Genomic DNA, 19,557 nt, shown 5'->3' with positions numbered 1-19,557 from the left:
GGAGTGGTTTCCAAAGGTATTGGTTGAATGTTTTCCTGCAAATAAATAAAAAGAAAAAAATTACTTATGAAACTAGAGAACAAAAATATAGTACACTATATATATATATATATATATATATATATATATATATATAGAGAGAGAGAGAGAGAGAGAGAGAGAGAGAGAGAGAGAGAGTACATTCAATGAAGGTACAAACCCGATGATACATAAATGAGTAATTGGACATCATGGGACTTATAGCTTGAAATCCAAGTTGGTGATTTTGAATCCCTTGAACTGACGGATTTTGAATCCCTTGAACACAAGGAACAATTGGAAATCCATAAGGAAAATGTGTGACTTGACTTACGGGTGCCATATTGAATTGGTTTTGACTTGGCATTCCAATATATCCCTAGATACCAATTCCAATTGATCCATCAGAAATAGATTAAAACTGTTAAACCCCACCCCCATTTTTCATTCTATTTCTATTTTTCCCCCTAGAACATATTTGTTATCTATCAATTTAGTCCCTTATTCTCTTTCAATCCTAACCCTTGATCTGGAAATGCTATTGTTCTTAAACTGCCATGTGGCAGCTCTCAGATCTCTCCCTTCTTCCCTCTCTTCCCGAAACACATCTCAGAACCTCTCTCTTTTTCTGTTTCTTCTCTCTCTCTAACTCTCAAAAACTCTCACACTCTCTAAGCTCCGAGAGCTTCTCTCTAGCTTTCACCTCACTTCCCTCACAAATCAAACCCAAAAACCATATATTTGGGATCCTTGAGACCTAACGAACTCAATGGTACCCTTGCATGCGCCATCAGAGCACCGTGGGTTTTTATGCCATTGAAGCCGAGAGCTTCAAAGCTCTAAAACTCGAACCCAGGTAAAGATTGTGTTCCTTCTTCAAATTTCTGGCGTTAATCATGTTATTTGTGTTGGTTTTAAGGTCAAAATCGAGGGTTTTGACCTTACCTTTTCTCTATGCCAAAAACCCGGTTCCGACGACGAACTCCGGCGAGTTCGTAGGTGTGTGTGTGTGTACAAGTGTGTGTGTGTGTCCGTGTGTGTGTATGCGAACTGTGGGTGTGTGTGAGCATGCTGTGCATGCCGTGTATACTGTGCGTGTATGTATGTGTATGTGCGTGAACCGTGTGTGTGTGTGTGTAAGTATGCTTGCTGTGTGTGTGTGTGTTTATATATGTATATATATATATGATGTTGTGCGTGTGTGTGATTATATATATATATGCATGATGTCTGTGTGTGTGTGTTTGGTATGTTGGTGTCCGTGCAAGTGTGTGTGTGTGTAAGTAATTGTGATGGTGTATGGTGCACGTGTGTGTTGTGTATGTTTGTGTACTGTATGAAGTGTACAGTGTGTGCGTTGTGCAGTGCATGCTTATGCATGCCGTGTGTGTGTGTGCGTGTTTATATATGTATGTATATATATATATATATATATATATATATATATATATATATATATATATATGTATATATATATGTATATGCAAGTGTGTGTGAGCAGTGCATACTTTGCATGTGTGTGTGTGTTGATAAGTATGGGTTGGGCTCAAGCCCAAACCACCTCTTGATCCTAACCTATCCAAATCCAAGGCCCATTTCCATTTCCTAGAATTATATTGTTGGGTAGTTTGATTAACTGTACGTTCTTGTACTTAGGGGCAATTATCGCAACGTTTCTATCTTCGCTAGTGGCGCAGCTTTTGACGGAGTATCTGTGAGTGGACCACCTTCGAAAATTGCATGTTTTATTGATAGAATTGCATAATTTAATAGCATGTCTTGCAGAATTATTTGATTTGAGGAATACTTTACAGGAAGCATGATAATTTAATTATGATTGATTATATATATTTTGAACTATTTTCATTATATTGTATTTTCTATAGAACCCTCATTCTGGTAGACTATCTGATCGATGACGATAGGATGCTAAGAATGTGTTTCAAATGACTTTCGAACACCTCTTCGTAGTATAGAGGATCGATGAATTTATGCTACGAAATTGTATTTTAGAGATGAATTATGTTTTGTGCGTACCTAGTGAACACTATGCCACCTGGGGCGAGGATCTGGTGTTGGCATTGAGGCCGGGAGAAATAATCCCTAGCGAAAGGCTGAGGGACACGGAGACAGGCATTGGGCCGGGAGGGAGATATCTCTGGCTACGGGCACAGAGACTGAGGTGCAGGCATTGGGCCGGGAGTATTATTATTCAGTGCACTCACTAGCAGCACAACTTGTGTTATGCTTCCTGATACGATTTCTGATATGATTTTCTGAGATTGATTTGCAGATGGATATATGAATTGTTTTATGGCATGCTAGAGTTTTCTGAAAAGCTTATCACTTATTATTCTAGTAGTTTTCATTATTAAACTGTGGGGGTTAGTATGTTTGTAACTGTTTTCGTACTATGTATGTATATAAACTTGGTCCACTCACCCTTGTTTTACGCCCCCATTCAGGATTTAGGATCAAGGCACATGATCCCGGCGTCAAGGCACTTCCGCAGCAGCATCTTCGAGTCCTCTCGGGGTAGGACCTACTCCTTGTTCATTCAATCTTATCTTAATTCTTGTTAGTGACTATGTTTAGTTGTATGCTCTGAACACGTTCCTAAATTGTTAATTCATTGTTTTTAAATTCATAACCCGTATTTATTTCTTATTCCTAGCTTTTGTATCAATTAATGGCTTTCGTCACCCTCGGGTGTCGGCCAGCACGTGCCTACCCTGATATTCGGGGAAATATCAGGGTCGGGGCGTGTCAGATTGGTATCAGAGCGTGGTTTTGTTCAGAGCATACTTAGGATTATCCTCAACTCTCGTAGTGTGTCTGTCATGACATTATTTGGATGTCACGACTTCTGGATTTGCTGTCTTTCGGCGCAATTGTGCAAATCTTTCTCTGTTTGAATTGTCACCTTCTGGTTGAAATACAAGAATTCTTGTCGGGATTGTGCCTCATAGGTGACGTGTTTGTTTTGTTAGACGACTTTTAACATCGGATCGATACTCAGCGACGTGTTTTAGAAATCTCGATTTGAGGAATTCTGGTTAAGACTAGCCATAGATCTGAAATGGCGATGCCGCTCTGTAACATGCGTTCCTTAGGAATCGCGGGCAGAGTCGGCTCTACATCGAAATCTTTGGATTGGTGGTACGAGTTGGTTAAGACAAAATGGAAATCGAAATCGATGATGTCACTCTGTGATATGCGTTACCTAGGAATGGCGGGCAAGGTCACATCTATGTGGAAACTACTTAAAATATTCGAAATGCACGTTGGAGAAAACAAGTAAACGTTGACGAATCTGGAAAGTGTCAGTTGGAATTTGAATCAACGTTCTTGGACTCATTCCTATTGAGGGAATTCGTGTAGCTCTTCAGAATGGTACTCGGCAATTGTTCTATCGTTAACCCTTTTGCCCTTTTGCTTACTCCAACGACGAAGTTAAGTTCCTAATTATTGACCGTCAGATTCACATCAAATTCTCTGAGCGTTGACTCCGTTTGCCTTAATTGCTTTTCTAGGGAAACTCCTTGGTAGCAAACGCTATTCTCATCAATTTCCAAAATGAGTTGCAATTCTTGTTGTTGTTGTAGTTGGACTTGGATAATGAAGATTCAGTATTGTTTGGATAAACAGATTCCTTGAATTTCACCAAGTCTGGTACTCGGCGATAAAACCCTAGTTCCTCGTCCGCGTACTTTTCAGTGAAGGTGAACTTAGTCTCTTGCTTGCAGCCTAGCTGTTCAGCCTTGTAATTTTCAGTGTGATGGTTGAGACTTCACCATATTCATCGTTGTACGAAGATCGAGCTTTACTCTGAACTTCTCTGGACATATTGAGCTTTGGTTTACTCAAGAGCATCACTTTAAGGTAGCCCATCGTGTCACTGCAAGCATACGCATGTTCCTCTGTATCTTTCTTCTTCGCCATTTTGTTGATTCAAAGGTTCTATGTTTAATTTCTGAATTTTGAAATGGCTCTTACAAAGTATTGTGAATCTCGAAATGTTTTTTTGCCTCATCCAATCTTATTATCAGTTCTTAACTATTCTTGAGCTTAGACCTAATTCCTTTTTTGCTAAGAAACCAGTTGACCATACTGTGATGATTTGCAAAATAATCATAAACAGTGACTTTTATTTTTGTATCTTCATTTTCCTTCTGCTCTCGAGTTGATTGTGCAGGCTCAATTCCTTATTTGTTCTCCAAGCAGATGTGGCAGCTTCTCTAGTTCTTCAACTCAGACTCCTTATGCTGGGTTGATTGTGCAAGCTGCATTCTTCTCTGCTTGTTTCTTCTGCACGTTGTCTCCACATGCTGCTGGTATCATTTTCGCTTGCCTTATATGTTCTTCAGGTAGATGTGGCAGCTTCTTTGGAAGTACATCAGCAGTGGAAGACGAGTACTCGAGAGCAATTTCTCCATGTCCTGCAGCTTAGAATAAAGACAAGGAAAAGGACATGGAGAATGCATGATATGAGATACTCTTGCTCTCTACCTTCATGATATGAAATACTTTTGCTCTTGAAGATTTGTTTGCAGAGGTATCCCAGGGGATGAGGAACACTGAGTGACTCGAGAGGGTTCGATGGGAATGCATTCTCAGAGATGACGGAATGTTATGTATGTCTGCCTTGCCATGGAGGGTGAAGGTCGACATTTATAGGAAATAATGACCGGTACTGTTCTTTCACTCATGTCGGCAACCGTTGGATGATTGTACAGTAAACTTCACGTGTTTTCTACTTCAACATAAATTGTCGACATATTGCCCGTGATTTCCTCAAAGCTGACGAGGCTGAGAGAGACAGATGGTTGGAATCGGCGCTTCGATATCTGGAATTGGTGGTTTGTGAGCAAACCCAACTTTTGAGAAAAGCTGGCGCCTCTTCGATCTTTGAAAAAGAAGATTGGCAGTGGTTTCTAAGCAAACCCAGCTTTTGAGAAAGCTAGCGCCTCTTTGATTTTTTGAGTTGGCCTCTTCGATTTCTGAGCTCGCCTCTTCGATCTCTGAAATCTCATCGCGTGCTGTTTTTTATAGAGGTACGCAGGACGTTCAAAGTACACTTGAATTTCTGCCTGTAAAAACTCCCTTCTTGCACTTCTACGATCTTGACTTGTCCGACCTCTTCTTTCTTTAACACCTCTGAAAATGTCTGGCCCTTCCGACCGTCGATTTGACTTGAACCTTGGTGAAGAGGCAGCTCCGCCTTCTCCAGACAACATATGGCGCCCATCCTTCATATCCCCTACTGGTCCTCTTACCGTTGGGGATTCGGTGATGAAGAATGATATGACAGCTGCGGTGGTGGCCAGGAACCTTGTCACTCCCAAAGATAACAGACTACTTGCCAGACGGTCTGATGAGTTGGCTGTTAAGGAGTCTCTGGCTCTTAGTGTGCAGTGTGCGGGTTCAGTGTCCAACATGGCCCAACGCCTATTTGCTCGAACCCGTCAAGTTGAATCGTTGGCGGCAGAAGTGATTAGTCTCAAACAGGAGATTAGAGGGCTCAAGCATGAGAATAAACAGCTGCACAAGCTCGCACACAACTATGCCACAAACATGAAGAGGAAAATTGACCAGATGCAGGAATCTGATGGTCAGATCTTACTTGATCATCAGAGGTTTGTGGGTTTGTTCCAACAGCATTTGCCTTCGTCTTCTGGGGCTGTACCGCGTACTGAAGCTCCAAATGATCAACCTCCGCTGCCTCCTCCTTCTGGGGCTCCGCCGACTGCTGAGACTCCGCCGAATACTGAGACTTTTCCTAAGCAGCCTTTGTGAAGGCTCCCTATTGTAATTTTCTGCTTAAATGTTCATTTTCTACAAAAATCAATGAAAATGTATCTTGTTTACCAAAAATCCATACCAAAAGAAATCAAACAGGCAACATTGGCTAACAGAGGAATATTGCGAACTGATATTCGGGAGGATCGAATTTACGACATGTGAAATTATTCATCCTTAGGAAATTACTACTTGCTTATCGAGACAACAAATGTGAGGTCGATATTGTGGGCTGCAAACTGTGATATCGATAGCTTATTTGTTGGGTTCATTAAGCAAGTGGGCAAGAAGACCCGTCTACGATAGTTGTTGCGGATTTGTTAGTCTTGGGGCTCGACCCAAAGACACATCTTTTTTTGGAGTACGTGACATTTCGAATTCTTGGGCAAGACCCACTTTCATTTCCGATTTTGGATTTTCAGTATAAATATTTTAACTTCCGTTGTTAGTTAATTATTTTTGAAGTTACAAATGTTTTGGGGAAATTATTTCCGTTTTCAGTTTTAAGTTAAGCACGAGTTTTCGACCTATATGTACATATCCATTTTGACATTATCGTATTTTGTGTACTTGCTTTTAACCTTAAGCTATTTTGTGTTTTCAACTTTGTATCTTTATAAAGTATGTTTCTACTTGTACACTGATGGAGAAAGAGAGTATGGGCATGGAGGCACGAAAGATGGAATCATTGTAACCCGATCACGACGGGATGGCATTTTCCCTTTTGTGCAACCGCTCTGACTTGATTTCTTCGTTACGTACATATTTATATATTTTTCTTCTTCCTATTTTCGAGTATTTCAGTTTAGTAAGTGATTTTAAATTTCGAGGACGAAATTTTCTTTAAGGGGGGTAGATTGTTAAACCCCACCCCCATTTTTCATTCTATTTCTATTTTTCCCCCTAGAACATATTTGTTATCTATCAATTTAGTCCCTTATTCTCTTTCAATCCTAACCCTTGATCTGGAAATGCTATTGTTCTTAAACTGCCATGTGGCAGCTCTCAGATCTCTCCCTTCTTCCCTCTCTTCCCGAAACACATCTCAGAACCTCTCTCTTTTTCTGTTTCTTCTCTCTCTCTAACTCTCAAAAACTCTCACACTCTCTAAGCTCCGAGAGCTTCTCTCTAGCTTTCACCTCACTTCCCTCACAAATCAAACCCAAAAACCATATATTTGGGATCCTTGAGACCTAACGAACTCAATGGTACCCTTGCATGCGCCATCAGAGCACCGTGGGTTTTTATGCCATTGAAGCCGAGAGCTTCAAAGCTCTAAAACTCGAACCCAGGTAAAGATTGTGTTCCTTCTTCAAATTTCTGGCGTTAATCATGTTATTTGTGTTGGTTTTAAGGTCAAAATCGAGGGTTTTGACCTTACCTTTTCTCTATGCCAAAAACCCGGTTCCGACGACGAACTCCGGCGAGTTCGTAGGTGTGTGTGTGTACAAGTGTGTGTGTGTGTCCGTGTGTGTGTATGCGAACTGTGGGTGTGTGTGAGCATGCTGTGCATGCCGTGTATACTGTGCGTGTATGTATGTGTATGTGCGTGAACCGTGTGTGTGTGTGTGTAAGTATGCTTGCTGTGTGTGTGTGTGTTTATATATGTATATATATATATGATGTTGTGCGTGTGTGTGATTATATATATATATGCATGATGTCTGTGTGTGTGTGTTTGGTATGTTGGTGTCCGTGCAAGTGTGTGTGTGTGTAAGTAATTGTGATGGTGTATGGTGCACGTGTGTGTTGTGTATGTTTGTGTACTGTATGAAGTGTACAATGTGTGCGTTGTGCAGTGCATGCTTATGCATGCCGTGTGTGTGTGTGCGTGTTTATATATGTATGTATATATATATATATATATGTATATGCAAGTGTGTGTGAGCAGTGCATACTTTGCATGTGTGTGTGTGTTGATAAGTATGGGTTGGGCTCAAGCCCAAACCACCTCTTGATCCTAACCTATCCAAATCCAAGGCCCATTTCCATTTCCTAGAATTATATTGTTGGGTAGTTTGATTAACTGTACGTTCTTGTACTTAGGGGCAATTATCGCAACGTTTCTATCTTCGCTAGTGGCGCAGCTTTTGACGGAGTATCTGTGAGTGGACCACCTTCGAAAATTGCATGTTTTATTGATAGAATTGCATAATTTAATAGCATGTCTTGCAGAATTATTTGATTTGAGGAATACTTTACAGGAAGCATGATAATTTAATTATGATTGATTATATATATTTTGAACTATTTTCATTATATTGTATTTTCTATAGAACCCTCATTCTGGTAGACTATCTGATCGATGACGATAGGATGTTAAGAATGTGTTTCAAATGACTTTCGAACACCTCTTCGTAGTATAGAGGATCGATGAATTTATGCTACGAAATTGTATTTTAGAGATGAATTATGTTTTGTGCGTACCTAGTGAACACTATGCCGCCTGGGGCGAGGATCTGGTGTTGGCATTGAGGCCGGGAGAAATAATCCCTAGCGAAAGGCTGAGGGACACGGAGACAGGCATTAGGCCGGGAGGGAGATATCTCTGGCTACGGGCACAGAGACTGAGGTGCAGGCATTGGGCCAGGAGTATTATTATTCAGTGCACTCACTAGCAGCACAACTTGTGTTATGCTTCCTGATACGATTTCTGATATGATTTTCTGAGATTGATTTGCAGATGGATATATGAATTGTTTTATGGCATGCTAGAGTTTTCTGAAAAGCTTATCACTTATTATTCTAGTAGTTTTCATTATTAAACTGTGGGGGTTAGTATGTTTGTAACTGTTTTCGTACTATGTATGTATATAAACTTGGTCCACTCACCCTTGTTTTACGCCCCCATTCAGGATTTAGGATCAAGGCACATGATCCCGGCGTCAAGGCACTTCCGCAGCAGCATCTTCGAGTCCTCTCGGGGTAGGACCTACTCCTTGTTCATTCAATCTTATCTTAATTCTTGTTAGTGACTATGTTTAGTTGTATGCTCTGAACACGTTCCTAAATTGTTAATTCATTGTTTTTAAATTCATAACCCGTATTTATTTCTTATTCCTAGCTTTTGTATCAATTAATGGCTTTCGTCACCCTCGGGTGTCGGCCAGCACGTGCCTACCCTGATATTCGGGGAAATATCAGGGTCGGGGCGTGTCAAAAACAATGCTAATGAACACAAATATAAATAAATAAATAAAACATTCATGACAAAAAATTGCTAAACTTTAAACCTGAGTTTGTGCATATCTTGTTGATGGTCCATTCATCTCATATGAGTTTGAATTGGACTCTTTAAAAGCTATTAAACAAATAAAATAATAATAACATTGACAAGAAATGAAATAATAACATTGATGGTCTGTTCATCTCATATGCATTTGATCTATCAATTTTGCTTGAGAAGACTCTATTAATCATTGTGACCTCAATAAATGAGAACTTGATGCCGGAACAAGAACATGACTATGTTCAGCAACAAAATTTGTCACAACAAACTTCCTTTCTAAATTAAGTTTGATTTCAAGCATTGCCTTGCAGCCACATCTTATTTCTTCTCTTTTCTTCTTTGGAGTTCTTTTTTTTTTATATATATAAAAACCTTCACAAGAACAACAAAATTGTTTTTTCTTTAGCACACCTGACCTGTCTTTATTCTCTCTGTTCTTTCTCACGCTAAATCCAACCCTTCTACCATATGCATTGTAGTAATTATATGCATCATCCTCATTATCAAAAGTCATCCCTAGCAAAATATCACCAACTTTGCTTGTAAATTCTCCTTTTTCTTCATTTTGATCCAAGACTTCAAAGGTTTCAGAATCTGAATCTAAGTGTATACAATCAAATGATTCTTTGGCATCACTAGAAGATGGAGTATGAAACTCTTCATCTTGGTGTTCCATCTGTATAAGTATCAAATTACTTAATATTGCATTAAATTGACACCCTATAATAATCCTAAAAAGCATATATATTGACACCGTATAATAATTATAAAAAGCATATATTTTAACACCCTATAATAATCCTAAGAAAAGCATATATATTGACATCCTATAATAATCCTAAAAAGCAAATAAATGTGGGAGTTGCATACCTTTTTCTAGTCGGACAAAAATAGCAAATGGAAAACCCAGAAGATGCATGCGCAGGGTTGAATTAGGGGGGGGGGGTAGGGCTAGAATTACACGGTTAGCAATTGGGGGGATTGGGCTGGAATTAGGGTTCATCTCTTAGAGCTGAAAAATTGTTTGTATTCAAAAAGGTAAGTTTTAAGTTTTAATAAAATAGTTAAAAAGAAATGATATATATGGAAGTAAATGAGTAAAACTAAGATTCTCTTTTCTATTAATTAAAGCAAAAGTAAAAAATAAAAAAAAAGTTTAACTAGAGTTAGTGTAGATTACACATGGCAAGCATTGGAATGGGTGGTGAGCATACCCTATAGTTAGTGAGGGTGAGCAAAAATGCACCCCTAAACTAATTATGCTTTATCTAGTGGAGGTGGCATCAGGGTCCCACCCGGTAAACACCATGCTAAATACCAGCTGGGGGGAGGCCCTTCTCACGACGGAATTGAGAGATTTTTTAATGTTTCGGAAATACGGTTTAGTAATGTTATAATTAGTTGGAAATTTGAATTATTTTTTTCAACTAATTGTATTAAGATATTTTGTGTACTCAGTAGTGTTTCCAGCACAATAAAATTTTCTCGACGGAAAGGACAACTTATCTAAGTTATCTCCAACTAAAAAGTGGCACCAACACAAGTTTTATGTCGATATTTGAAGAAGTTTGCAAAATCGAATATAACCTATGATGTATAATTATAATGTTTGTGATGGATGCAATCGTTGAGTCTTTACAAATAACATTTTTTTCGGGGACTTAAGAAAAATATTATAAGTAATTTGAAAATAATTAGACAATTTATTGATTCATAAGCATTTTTATGTACTTTTAAGACGTAGATGGAAAAGTCAAAAGGTAACGACACTCAAATTTGAAAATTTATGAAATATTTTATATAAATTTTGAAAAGCTTATAATGCAGTCAAAATTGTTTGAGAACAAGTCTTCCAAAAAAATTTTGGTGTAGAAATTTGCAAAACCGATTAAAACAATAGCTTTTACGTTGTCAGAAAGACCAAAAAAATTGAATGCGTATTTCCATCAGGCCTGAATCAAACAATCAAACCAAACCAAATCAAACCAAACCAAATCAAACCGCACCGTATTGATCCAAAACGGGCCTCACCCACCTAGTTGACAGCCCAATATATTTATCATTTACGAGCCCAACTCGTGATATTTATACATAAACTTTAACTAAGCCCAATTAAACTCCGTTCTTTTTAACTTAGTAAACTCCGTTTGCTGTTTGGGCGGAGTAAAGCGAACTCAAAACTGCAAAACGGTGAATGTAAGTGGAAAGTCAGTAGGAGGACGGCGGAGATGGAGCGTCCGACCGCCACCGTGACTCAGCGCGATCAGTGGATGGTAGAAAGTGAGGTCTTTGGGATCTACGGACGCTTCGGCAGCCTCCCTCCCAAAGCCCAATCCGTCATGTAAGAAAAAAGCTACCAACTTTGCACTCTCAATAAATCCTTTGGGTTTACAAAGAATTTCCCTTTTGTTGTTGCTTTTTTTTTTTTTTTCGATGCGAGCGATATTCTACTTTAAACTAATATAATTGAACTGTGGGAATGGGGATTCGAACTTGTTTATTTTTTATTTTTTTAAATTGTGGGGTTTTGTTGTGGAATTTGATGGATTTTTTGTTGTTGTGGGGTTCTTGGACTTTGAAGGATTGAGCTTCAGCGTGATAGTCACATAGAGTACTTAACCAGAGGACTCAGAGGACTCCCTTCCTCCTTCTGCGTTTTGGATGCCAAGTATAACTCTCTCTCTCTATATGTACAGAGATTTTAACGAAAAGCTTTTCGGAACTGTTTACTTTAACGAAAAAACACATTTTTACATTAAAAAGTCAGATACTATTCACTTTTTCATTTATTTTATCTTTATCTTTAAAATTCAAAAATTTCAAGTTATTTTCATTAGTTTTTCTATATATTATATATGTATATATATATATTTCTGGTGATTTTTAGCAGACTTTCATGGTTTTGTTTTGATTGAGGTTTTGATTTCTACGACATGTTCAATTGTTGTGTACATTTTTCTGTAGTCGGCCTTGGCTTTGCTATTGGATTCTACACTCATTGTGCTTTGCTAGGGGAGTCTATTGATGATGAACTTGAACGTAATGCCATTGATTTCCTAAGCCGTTGTCAGGTATGCGAATAATCGATTGTAATTTGTATGACAATCTTGCATCTTTTATATGGAACGTAATGAAAGACCGGTGTTTTGGTTTGCTTCACCACTAAGAACAACAACAACAAAAAGAGTGATCTTTAGTGTTTTGTTAGCATGGAATGGAGTGTTTAGATTGTCAAGAAGTTGTGTTTTTTCTTCCAGGACCCAGAGGGGGGATATGGCGGCGGACCTGAACAGGTAAGTAAATTGGTCTCACCATTTGCTGTTTTGGCTTAGCATATATCTTTGTTTAACTCTGTTGGCGTTAGTTGTGATAGCTTGACTATGCTCATACAATATTACTTATCTACTCTTATTATATAGTGCTTTGCATTCTTTTGCTGACAATTGTTAGCATGTTCTTTGATTTCCCAGATGCCACATCTTGCAACAACTTATGCTGCAGTTAATGCGCTTATAACTCTCGGTGGTGATGAGGCGCTTTCATCAATTAATAGGTGGTTAGTTTATGGTCCATTTAAGAAAAAAAAAAACTTTTTTCACAACAGTGAAATTCATAGCCTTTTGGAAGTGATTTGACGTGATTTTTCTTTCTTTTCAGAGGTGAACTCTACAAGTTTTTGCGGCGAATGAAACATCCAAGCGGCGGCTTCAGGTTAGATATCACATTGATTTGTGTGGTTCTATAGTTTGAGGACATATATGTACAATGATCATTTCAGTACCCTTGATATACTTTTACCATCACTATTTACTTCTTAGGATGCATGATGGTGGAGAAATTGATGTCCGGGCTTGCTACACTGCGGTTTCTGTTAGTCTCTCTCTCTCCGTCCTTTGTAATGCATTATAGTTGTGTTCTTTGTTACCGCCTTGCTGTATGCTTGCTTAATTTTCATCATGCCTATTCTACTCGTCCTTGCAGGTAGCAAGCATTTTGAACATTTTGGATGATGAACTGGTTCATAATGTTGGAAGTTTCATCTTAAGGTTGCTTACCGAGTCATTCATTTTATTGAAAATAAATTTAGCTCAGTTTGATATTTTGAAGTATGGGTTGTATTGTTGTTGTGATACCGTGGAGTGCTTGTCCAATTGTCCTTGATTCTTAGACATCCTGTTTTTAATTGACATCCTTTTTATTGCCTTTGCTTTGAGTCATGGACTGAAGTTTTTTTTTTCCTTGATATGAATGGCATTATATCTTGGTTAAATTAAACATTATCTTTGCAGTTGTCAGACGTATGAAGGTGGTATTTCTGGGGAGCCTGGTGCTGAAGCCCATGGTGGGTATGTTTCAGACTTGCATGTCAATTTTTTTTTGTCCGCCTGTCTTTATGTTCTTCCCATTTACGTATTCTGACAGATTGCATAAGCTACTAATGTCAAATCATGTGAAATATTAGGACATGTATTTTCACTTCCTTTTACATTTTCCATTCGCTCATAGGTCCGACAATTTTTTTCCCTTCATGTACACTTTTTGTGGGGTAGCTACAATGGTTCTAATCAATCAGGTCAATCGTATGGATTTGCCTGGACTAATTGTAAGAAAATTATCCTCTCTTTTGTGCGTTGCGGATTACAGATATGAAAATTTGTATAGTTATTTGTTTATCTGCTTTTATTCTGCTGTTTGAGTAGTTTGTTATTGTATTAGGGTTGGTTGGTATTTCGACAAGGGAAGGAGTGTGGATTTCAGGGGAGGACTAATAAATTGGTCGACGGTTGCTACTCCTTCTGGCAGGTGATTCTTTGTCTTTTCTTCTTGAGGATCCTTCTCAATCATAGTTGAACGTATTATGTTAACTATTCAGTGACCAGGGAGGCGTTTTTCCATTATTACAAAGGGTATGTCCAACTATTGATGAACAACTCGAGCTTCTGGATGCTGGAGGACACTGTACCAAGGATGGCCCACAGACTTCTACAAAATCTAATTTATCTGAAGAGGGGAAAAATTTTGAAGGCACTACATCTCCAGGAGGTAGGCTGACAGCTTAGGCGCATTTAAGATGTTCTCTATCTATCCTTTACGAGAACAGATTCGCCTTTTTAAACCCATATTTTCTGCTCAATCTTCTAATTTATGCGCTACATGGTTATCTTATACAACAACAAAGCCTTTTCCCACCAAGTGGGGTCAGTTATATGAATCGTAGAACGCCATTGCGCTTGGTTCTGTGTCATGTCCTCCGTTAGATCCAAGTATTCTAAGTCACAAGGTTATCTTATAAATTTATAATTTTTCTGTTCTTATATGCATGGCTAAATGTTCCGTGTGCAGTGAATTTGAATGACATCGGCTATGATTTTCTCAAGAGGCCTGTAAAATTGGAGCCACTTTTTCACAGCATCGCATTGCAACAATATATACTTTTATGCTCACAGGTTCGATATTTAACACATAACTTTACACTGTAACAGCTGAATGCTTGACTTGACAGGTTTTAAAGTGAGAACTTATTTCTCCATCATTATACTAGTTATCGACAGTTAATCTGTATAAATATGCATCTCAAGCAACGTTATCTTAATCGTTCATATTTCTAATTTATAAGTTTCTTACTTCCGAGGGGGTAACAAATCAATTCGATTTTGTCGATGCAGGAGGAGAAGGGTGGAATGAAAGACAAGCCCGGGAAATCTCGAGACTTTTATCACACATGCTATTGTCTAAGTGGTCTCTCTGTATGTCAACACATTCTGTCGAACGATGAAGACTCTCCGGTGTCGCCTAGGGCAGTCATGGGTCCCTATTCCAACTTGTTGGAACCAATTCATCCCCTCTTCAATGTTGTCCTAGAAAAATACCATGAAGCAAGGGCATTCTTTTTCTAGAGACTGAGCAATAAACTCCTCGGAGGGAGGAGTTTTTCGGCCCGGATCCCGAACCACTGTCTGGCCAAGACTCGTTCGGTGGGGCCGCCGTCGGATTGCTTAAGGATTGCTTAAGGGTTGGATGAATTATGCATAATTTAGGCTTGTAACATTAATAATTAAGGGCATAGTCTTGGCTAATGTTTCTGTACTTGTATGAATAATGTATTCTTATTTATGTCAACAAATTAATCTAATGCTGCATTAATCCAATTCACTCGTTTTTGTTTTCAACTGATATTTTAGCAAGTTTTGTTCCCCACCACCCACCGCCCAGAACCATTTGTCGACCAGCTAGTCCTTGGTGGTGTCACTGGTGGTCCCATTGACACATGTGTTGCGATAGCAACATGAACAAGTTTTGGAGAAACTTCAACCCAATTGCTCAACGCTGCGTAAGAAAGATAAAAATACAAGACAACGAGGCTATTGGTTTTGGAATCGAAACCCTTCCAGATCTCTCAATCTTAAGCCGACGAACTGTAAAATTCAGACCATTTATTTTAAATCTTACAACCTCTATTAATTCATTTTATTGGCATACTTTATACAAATCAAAAGTTCAGATTTTTCTCTCCCTCTTTTGAACGGTCCAAATTACTCGATCCATCGGCTTTAGACTACAACATTCATAAAGGATATGAGTTCATTTGATACCGTTGTAGTACATCCTGTGTTGAAATGTCATTGTGACTGTATCAAGTGGGAAACTTAAAACGAATGGGCCTATCATGCTTTCTTGATCTATCTCGAGTCTCATCACAATATCAAAACTTTAGATATAATCGAAGATTTACTACTATATTGAGGAAGTGCGGATTTACGTTAATGCACACAATAAGCCAATTATACTTAAAATAGAACTGCTAAATAGCTAAAATGGTCATTGAGATTTGCATAACTCATTACTTTGGTCCCTAACATTTCAAATCGATAAAAGTGGTCCCTGAGATTGTCCACCATCCATCATTTTAGTCATTCCGTTAAAAACTTTTTAAGTGTCCCGAAGCTCTTGGCCGGAAGTTTGGATAATTTTCAAAGCTTCATAACTCAATCGTTTTTTAACCAAATTCGACCCATAATATATCAAAATAAAGATAGGAAAGTGTAGAATAAGATTATACCTATTTGGAAGCCCAATGGCTGCCGGAGATAGCCGGAAAATAGCCGGCAGACTCTGGCAGCCATTGGGCTTCCAAATAGGTATAATCTTATTCTACACTTTCCTATCTTTATTTTGATATATTATGGGTCGAATTTGGTTAAGAAACGATTGAGTTACAAAGTTTTGAAAATTGCTCAAACTTCCGGCCAAGAGCTCCGGAACCCCTAACACTTTTATCGATTTGAAATGTTAAGGACCAAAGTGATGAGTTATGCAGATCTCAAAGACTATTTTGACTATTTAGCCAAATAGAATAAGTCATTTATGCGAGTCGAACTCTGTTTACACGTGGAATCTTAAGTATTGGGAATCAGAAAGCGACAAGTGGCTTTGTTTTATTTGATGCACACTGCCTGTTGTATTCTATTTACCAGGTTCTCTAATTAAAGTCTTGTCCTTTATTTTTTGTCTTTTGGTCACTCCACAATTAATTTCTTGAAGAAAAAAAAAAAAACTGTCAAATTGTAGATGTAGAGAAAACCCCATCTCAGACGGAGAAATCCACACCAAAATATGGAAACAATTCCAGAAGACCAACCAGAAACATCACCACAACGCAGAGAAGAAGAAAAACACAATGAAAAACAACAAGTGAAAGAGGAGGAGGAGGAAGAAGAAGAAGAAGAAAAGCAGAGCACCCCAGAAACACCATCTCCTCTGTTCCACTCACCGTCTCATGTGTTCCAATCACCATCTCATGTGTTCCAAACTCCGTCTCCACCGTCCGATTCTCCAATAACCCATCATACCTACCACACTCATGAGCTCAGAGTCGCGCCTGCAGACACCAACCCGGCGTCGCCGCCGCTCGCGCCGCCCCAGTCCTTCAGGGCCGAGCCCAAGGTTGCGGGACCCGATTCCAGAGATGGGCTTGATCGGACCCCGGAGGTTCGGGAAAAAAGTGGCGGTGGACTTGTCGGTGGTTCGGGTGTAAACATGCGAACTCTGAGACCCAAGTTGTCGATACTGAAGAGGTCGAGGAGGGAGAGCATGGTGAGGAGGGCTTTGTTTGGGTTAAGGATTTCTGGGTTTGTGTTGTGTTTGATATCTTTCTCGGTTATGGCGGCTGACAAGAACCAAGGTTGGGCTTTAGATTCCTTCTATCGCTACAAGGAGTTCAGGTTTGCCACTTTTCAGTTACACACTCATATCGAGAATACGAAAATGTCACCGAGACGGCATCCAAGTCAATCAAATACAGCCGTACTTTTGAAATCTAATGAAAGTGTGTGATTGTCTTAGACAACACAGTACCGTATACACCGCTACAGTGATATTTTCGTATTTATCATTTACATCTATTTGTATTGCAACAAGTTGTGTTTTTTTTTTGGAGCTAACAGTGTTTTCTATCAATAAAAAACCGCCTAACTACATTTAGCGGAAATTTTAGTACTTTTCTAAGAAGTATTTGGATTGTAAATAAAAGCACTTTTAGTATAAACGTCTATTTAGCATAGTGTTTTTTAGAAAAGCAATCCCAACTATTGACTCTTTGAAACATAAACAACGCTTTGTACTTTGAATATAATTTCACCATTTCATAGTAACTTTTGTTGAATTATTAGTTTTTTTTTTTTGGGCAAAATTGTATGTTGTTTTGGAGAAGATGGTGAAATTGGACAAGATTATTAATTGGAATTGTGAATTTGCAGGTTCTGCTTGGCAGTGAATGTGATTGGATTTGTGTATTCAGGGCTGCAAACGTATGACTTAACCTATTTCTTCACCAGCGGAAAACATGTAATCCAGCACCATCTCCGCTATTACTTTGATTTCTTGTTGGATCAGGCAAGTGATTACTTGTCCTATTTACTGTAATTTCATTAATGATTCTACCTAATCTATCCCCACAAAGTGCTGCTTTCTTCGAGGTTTTTCAATTCTACCTAATCTACCCAATCTATCCCCATATTTCCGTCCTGTGTTCCGAATACATTGCAAATTTTTTCACTTTCTTGACAGTTTTCCGGTAATTATAGGGACCTTAGACTATGAGGAGAGAGAATTTGTGTAAGGCAGCTGGAGTACACGAACTGTCTGACTGCGCTAACAAACCACAACCCATATGTATCGGTGATCCCACTATAAGGGATTCCCTAATGCGGAAGTTTTTCTCCTATAAAAAGCAGTCCTCCAACAGTTGATGGCCATTACTTATTGGTTGACTATAAAAGTTATTTTCATCATTGTTTATATGGGATGCTTCATTAGATACTTTTGCATCAGTTGGTTCTTGACCTTTTTTTTATTCCACCTTTTTGATACCTTTTCATTAGCCTTTTTTCCAGGAATGATTCTGTTTGGTTAGGGCTATTCACACTTTTTTTAACGTCCTATACATTCCTCATTAATTTCTGTTCTTTGATGCTCTTCAATTCATTAACTCCGACGACTCAAAATTGAGAGATGTGTGTAGAAGGTAAAAAGGAGTACATGGATAGCACCACCCTTCTACTTTTCCGTTTGTGTTAATACTGTTTAGAATATCTTAAAGCATACATATTGGAATTCTGCATTTTGTTTACTTGCTCTATCCTCTGTCATGTCGTGTAATCTAAATCTTAAGTTGAATGGTTTTGGTTGGCGTTGCAGATTTTGACGTACCTTTTGATGTCGGCGTCTTCATCGGCTGCGATTCGGGTCGACGACTGGGAGTCGAATTGGGGCAAAGACAAGTTCCCGGACATGGCTCGGGCATCCGTCGCATTGTCCTTCCTTGCCTTTATTGCCTTTGCCTCCAGCTCCCTCATCTCTGGTTACACCCTTTGTACTCTGAAATCCATGTAGTTTTTCATCATACTTAGTATCTACTGAGTTATAGATGGACAGTGAAAAGTGATATATTTTGTACTATGTAGAGAAAGTTATGCTTGTGTTGCATCTGCGTCATGAGTCATTGATGTTTTGGCACAAAATTATGTTAATGTTACATCTACCTGAGGCTAGGAGAAATTCTTTAGCTTCCACTCCATGTTAGCCGTCCGACTGAAAACACATGCATAAAGAGGATCTCCTGCATTCAAGTTTCACAAGGTCCTGTGCCGGTGGACTCAAATGCTGGGTACCCTTTGTGTTTGTGGCCGGACGGCTGACGTGGAGCTACTAATTAGTTTGAAAATTGGGTTTTTGTTGATTGGGCCAAATCTCATTTCCATTACCTATGGGCATTACAAGTAATGGGAATGAGGGAAATGAAAATTACCTATGGGCATTACAAGTAACGAGAATGAGGGAAATGAAAATTTATGCTGATGATATGATCGAAAAGTTTTGGTCGAAAATATAAAAGTGGACTTGGGTTTGTAAATAAAAGCTTTGATTTGCTTTTAATGAAAGCGCTTTCAATAAAAACGCTTAAACTACAGTAAAATATTTCTAAAGTAATACCCTATAAAGAAAATAATCTC

The 19,557-nt window shown here is 38.7% G+C and overlaps 3 protein-coding genes across 7 annotated transcripts; all 3 read left to right on the top strand.

The window, feature by feature from the left end:
* The first annotated feature begins 484 nt into the window (after positions 1 to 484).
* Positions 485 to 8,874, top strand: LOC114823971 (uncharacterized). 4 transcript variants are annotated; one of them, XM_070805438.1, is made up of 4 exons: positions 485 to 874; positions 1,675 to 1,732; positions 2,484 to 2,553; positions 8,673 to 8,874. In XM_070805438.1, the coding sequence occupies exons 1-4, from the start codon at positions 801 to 803 to the stop codon at positions 8,744 to 8,746; spliced, it is 276 nt and encodes a 91-aa protein (XP_070661539.1). In that variant the 5' UTR covers positions 485 to 800; the 3' UTR covers positions 8,747 to 8,874. The 4 variants fall into 4 exon arrangements, 1 of the variants encoding a protein (XP_070661539.1); XR_011571529.1 differs by lacking the exons at positions 485 to 874; positions 1,675 to 1,732; positions 2,484 to 2,553 and adding exons at positions 4,194 to 7,109; positions 7,864 to 7,921; XR_011571531.1 differs by lacking the exons at positions 1,675 to 1,732; positions 8,673 to 8,874 and having other exon boundaries at positions 2,484 to 2,685.
* Positions 8,875 to 11,161: 2,287 nt separating this feature from the next.
* LOC103429024 (protein farnesyltransferase subunit beta) lies at positions 11,162 to 15,195 on the top strand. Its single transcript, XM_070805052.1, is given in 15 exon segments — positions 11,162 to 11,387; positions 11,628 to 11,714; positions 12,011 to 12,047; positions 12,049 to 12,117; positions 12,304 to 12,339; positions 12,517 to 12,599; positions 12,704 to 12,757; positions 12,865 to 12,916; positions 13,028 to 13,092; positions 13,336 to 13,392; positions 13,553 to 13,649; positions 13,763 to 13,849; positions 13,927 to 14,089; positions 14,390 to 14,493; positions 14,713 to 15,195. Coding segments are annotated over 15 exon segments (1,335 nt in total). The 5' UTR covers positions 11,162 to 11,274; the 3' UTR covers positions 14,944 to 15,195.
* Positions 15,196 to 16,512: 1,317 nt separating this feature from the next.
* LOC103442259 (CASP-like protein 4A1) lies at positions 16,513 to 19,030 on the top strand. Of its 2 annotated transcripts, none has more exons than XM_008381031.4 (3): positions 16,513 to 17,268; positions 17,803 to 17,938; positions 18,743 to 19,030. In XM_008381031.4, exons 1-3 carry the CDS (start codon positions 16,661 to 16,663, stop codon positions 18,935 to 18,937), a joined length of 939 nt encoding a protein of 312 aa, XP_008379253.2. In that variant the 5' UTR covers positions 16,513 to 16,660; the 3' UTR covers positions 18,938 to 19,030. The 2 variants fall into 2 exon arrangements, with proteins under 2 accessions (XP_008379253.2, XP_070660921.1); XM_070804820.1 differs by having other exon boundaries at positions 16,517 to 17,268; positions 18,130 to 19,030.
* Positions 19,031 to 19,557: the final 527 nt, after the last annotated feature.

Source organism: Malus domestica, chromosome 09, assembly GCF_042453785.1.
Source record: "Malus domestica chromosome 09, GDT2T_hap1".
NCBI classification, from domain to species: Eukaryota; Viridiplantae; Streptophyta; class Magnoliopsida; order Rosales; family Rosaceae; genus Malus; species Malus domestica.
Note: the sequence above shows the minus strand (reverse complement) of the source record. Positions and strands in the feature narration are given on the sequence as shown.